Below are 4,444 nucleotides of genomic sequence, written 5' to 3' on the forward strand. Positions count from 1 at the left end.
GAATATTCAATACAATTTCAGTTAACTGCATTTGTGGCATAATGCTGATTTTAAGAAACATTATTCAACATTAAAAATAAATAAATAAAAACTTTCAATATATTTTTTATTATTTTTTTAAACGTAAAGCTGTTTAAAAGTAATTTTGTTTACACATTTTATATGGTTTCAGGCTTTTCTACGTTTTCAAATTAAACAACACCATAGAAATCGCCAGAAATAGCTAGGACTGGACTACATGATGACGCAGATTTGAGGGAGGGGCCGTCCCGCTGTGCTGGTTTTTGATTGGTCGAGCTCGCTGGCGCTTTCGAGAAACTTCAACAGGGCTCTGCCGGAGAATATAAAACACGACTGGTCCATTTCTGCAGTATGTACTTCGGGATAGCTCAGAAAGAAGACCGGAGAGACAACGAAGTGTACTATTTAGACAAGGAACCGCAATTAAGCCTGACAGAAAAGATCTAATTATTTCAAGGTACGTTTAAAATTATTCAAATTTACCGCTTTTCTTTTTCGATGTTTAAGTCGTGCACAGTTACACCTACAGCTTGAAATCAGACACGAAATGTATACAGTAAATTGTTTTATCCTACGCTCATCAATTTCACGATTAGAAAACCAGAAATAAGTGATTGAGAGTTGCCTAATGAATAAAAAATTATGGATTTACTCACGTTTCTTATAGCAGGATTATTTTTAAGTGCACGTTGTTATTATTATTATTATTATTATTATAATTATTATTATTATATTCAATAAAACACTATTATCGTTTTTCAGATTATTTTATATAGACAAATATCAAAAAACAAATGCATTTAACATTAATTTTATGATGAAAGTCTGTGGTTTTACATCCCAGTGTTTTCTTTTGCTTGTTGAATACAGGTTGACATTAAAACAAAATCAAACATGTCATCTGCAAAAGGAGTTGCTATTGGGATTGACCTGGGCACCACCTACTCCTGTGTGGGGGTGTTTCAGCATGGAAAGGTGGAGATCATCGCCAATGACCAGGGGAACAGAACAACACCCAGCTATGTTGCCTTCACAGACACCGAGAGGCTCATTGGAGATGCAGCTAAAAACCAGGTGGCCATGAACCCCAACAACACAGTGTTTGACGCCAAGAGGCTGATTGGCAGGAAGTTTGATGACCCAGTTGTGCAGTCTGACATGAAGCACTGGTCTTTCCGAGTCGTCAGTGATGGAGGAAAGCCTAAAGTTCAAGTTGAATACAAAGGAGAAAACAAGACATTTTACCCTGAAGAGATTTCCTCTATGGTCCTGGTGAAGATGAAGGAGATTGCTGAAGCTTATCTGGGGCAGAAGGTGACAAATGCAGTTATCACAGTTCCTGCCTATTTCAATGACTCCCAGAGGCAAGCGACTAAAGACGCTGGAGTGATCGCTGGACTGAATGTCCTGAGAATCATCAACGAGCCCACAGCTGCAGCCATTGCCTACGGCCTTGACAAAGGCAAAGGTTCAGAGCGTAACGTGCTGATCTTTGACCTGGGAGGAGGCACCTTTGATGTGTCCATCCTGACCATTGAAGATGGCATCTTTGAGGTGAAGGCCACGGCTGGAGACACTCATCTGGGCGGAGAGGACTTCGACAACCGCATGGTGAATCACTTTGTTGAAGAATTCAAGAGGAAGCACAAGAAGGACATCAGTCAGAACAAGAGGGCCCTGAGGAGGCTGAGGACAGCGTGTGAGCGAGCCAAGAGGACCCTCTCGTCCAGCTCTCAGGCCAGCATTGAGATCGACTCGCTGTACGAGGGCATCGACTTCTACACGTCCATCACCAGAGCTCGCTTTGAGGAGATGTGCTCGGACCTCTTCAGAGGAACACTTGAGCCTGTGGAAAAAGCCCTGAGGGACGCCAAGATGGACAAGTCTCAGATCAATGACGTTGTGTTGGTCGGAGGATCAACAAGAATCCCAAAGATCCAGAAGCTTCTGCAGGATTTCTTCAACGGCAGAGACTTGAACAAGAGCATCAATCCAGACGAGGCAGTGGCTTATGGCGCCGCGGTCCAAGCCGCCATCCTCATGGGAGACACATCTGGAAACGTCCAGGACCTGCTGCTGCTGGATGTGGCTCCACTGTCCCTAGGTATTGAAACCGCAGGTGGAGTCATGACGGCCCTCATCAAACGCAACACCACCATCCCCACCAAACAGACCCAGACCTTCACCACCTACTCAGACAACCAGCCCGGGGTCCTGATCCAGGTCTACGAGGGAGAGAGGGCCATGACAAAAGACAACAACCTGCTGGGTAAATTTGAGCTGACAGGAATCCCACCTGCTCCACGTGGAGTCCCGCAGATCGAAGTGACCTTTGACATCGACGCCAACGGGATCCTAAATGTGTCGGCGGTGGACAAAAGCACTGGAAAAGAGAACAAGATCACCATCACCAATGACAAGGGCAGACTGAGTAAAGAGGACATCGAGAGGATGGTGCAGGAAGCAGACAAGTACAAAGCTGAAGACGATCTGCAAAGAGAGAAGATTGCTGCCAAAAACTCTCTGGAGTCCTACGCCTTCAACATGAAGAACAGTGTGGAAGATGAGAACCTGAAGGGAAAGATCAGCGAGGACGACAAGAAGAAAGTTATTGAGAAATGTAACGAGGCCGTCAGCTGGCTAGAAAACAACCAGCTGGCTGACAAAGAGGAGTATGAACATCATCTGAAGGAGCTGGAGAAAGTCTGCAATCCAATCATCACTAAACTGTATCAGGGAGGGATGCCAGCTGGAGGATGTGGAGCTCAGGCACGTGGAGGATCAGGGGCCGGTGCTCAGGGGCCAACTATTGAAGAGGTGGATTAAAACACCTCATGAACTGAATGGTGAAGGGACTGATAAACCTCTTTTCTCATTGACTCTTCCATTTATTTATTTAAAAAAAAAAATTGAGGCCTCGTTCCATTATGATTCCTTTTCCTCTAATGCTCACACCTTATACAGTATGTACCATATGTTCTATCATTGCACATTAGTTTACTCCATTTTCTACAAAAAAAGTGTTCAACTTGATATTGCTTAGTCAATTTGTTTTGACTTAAAAATAAGCTATACATTTTCTAAGATGATATTTAAAATTATTTATTCATGTTTTAACTGTTACATGTTGAATGTTGTGGTCAAACTGAATAAAATTGTTAATATTTTAAATTGTGTAGTTGTACTCTTTATCTGTTCTAAAACTAAATATAAGCACAGTTACATAATATTTCTTTAAATAAAATAACAGTAAAAGTACTACTAACGCAGTATTCATATATTACAGGCTTTGTCACATTATGGATTAAGTATACACACACACACACACACAGACACCAGTTTTGAGTTTAAGGTGCAGTTTCTCTACTTTAGACTAAAATCCTTCTTCACGTGTATGCTGTAGTTCATGACATAAGCAGCAGGGGTCAGCATGTCCTGACTAAAAACAGACAACCTCAGATCCCTGGACCTCATGTCTCCTGGAAGGCTTCTTTGTTGAAACCTGGCATGAGTGCAGCAAAAAAAGAGACTATGACATAATAGTCCTTGACTTTAGAAAACAATACTTCATCCAGAAACACTCCCAACACTAATGATCTGACTTCTTCATATGCAGCACGCAGATCCTCACACATTAAAACTATGTTTAATTATTAATAATGGAATTATTCAATTCATCTAAGAGCACAACACCATCTGGAGTTACTAAAGAGATATTGAAAGTCAAACTGTAGAACAAGATACACAAAAGTTCATGAGATGACCCTTACTTTACTGCTCAAATCTGATTCCACTCTTACAAGAAGTCTGATGCTCAGTACATCTCCAAGATTAATACAAGACAAGGAACACAGGCAACACTGTCCAGTATGACCAATTGACTGCAAACATACACAAGTGTTTATGCACACAGTGTTCCTGTGGCTCAGTGGTAGAGCATTGTGTTAGCAGCACAAAAGGTTGTGGGGTCAATTCCCAAGGAACACACTGGTAAAAAAAAAGTGTGTAGCATGAATGCACTGTAAGTTACTTTGGATAAAAGTGTCTGCTAAATAGATAAATGAAACGAAAGTTATGTGGATGAAATTAATATTCTAAGAAAATACTTTGATCTCTTTTTTAAAAATAAACAGTTCTTTGACTAACGATTGATAAATGCCAATTCAATGAATATTCTGGGTTCAACACAAGTTCAGTTAACAGCATTTGTTTTTGTTTTTAGACAAAATGATAGACGTGGAAATATTGTGGCAATCAACATTAACGTTTTTGATTGAGCTTAACTTGTACTAAACCCAGAACATTCCTTTAATCAAACTTAATGTAACGACTAGTTTAGTCTTCATTTATACATTCAGCCGTCATTGTAACATAATGAGCACTGATTTAAGATGCTGATCAGCACAATTATGTTGGCATCAGG

The 4,444-nt window shown here is 40.9% G+C and overlaps 1 protein-coding gene across 1 annotated transcript; it reads left to right on the forward strand.

Moving 5' to 3' along the window:
- Nucleotides 1–325: 325 nt before the first annotated feature.
- On the forward strand, nucleotides 326–3,192 carry LOC127948379 (heat shock 70 kDa protein-like). The gene is made up of 2 exons (XM_052544810.1): nucleotides 326–478; nucleotides 892–3,192. The coding sequence occupies exon 2, from the start codon at nucleotides 916–918 to the stop codon at nucleotides 2,845–2,847; it is 1,932 nt and encodes a 643-aa protein (XP_052400770.1). The 5' UTR covers nucleotides 326–478; nucleotides 892–915; the 3' UTR covers nucleotides 2,848–3,192.
- Nucleotides 3,193–4,444: the final 1,252 nt, after the last annotated feature.

Source organism: Carassius gibelio, chromosome A3 (genome assembly GCF_023724105.1).
Source record: "Carassius gibelio isolate Cgi1373 ecotype wild population from Czech Republic chromosome A3, carGib1.2-hapl.c, whole genome shotgun sequence".
Lineage (NCBI taxonomy): Eukaryota > Metazoa > Chordata > Actinopteri > Cypriniformes > Cyprinidae > Carassius > Carassius gibelio.

What these genes read in the sequence shown, in the direction of transcription:
- LOC127948379 (XM_052544810.1), top strand. Translation starts at nt 916, where the DNA reads ATGTCATCTGCAAAAGGAGTTGCTATTGGGATTGACCTGGGCACCACC.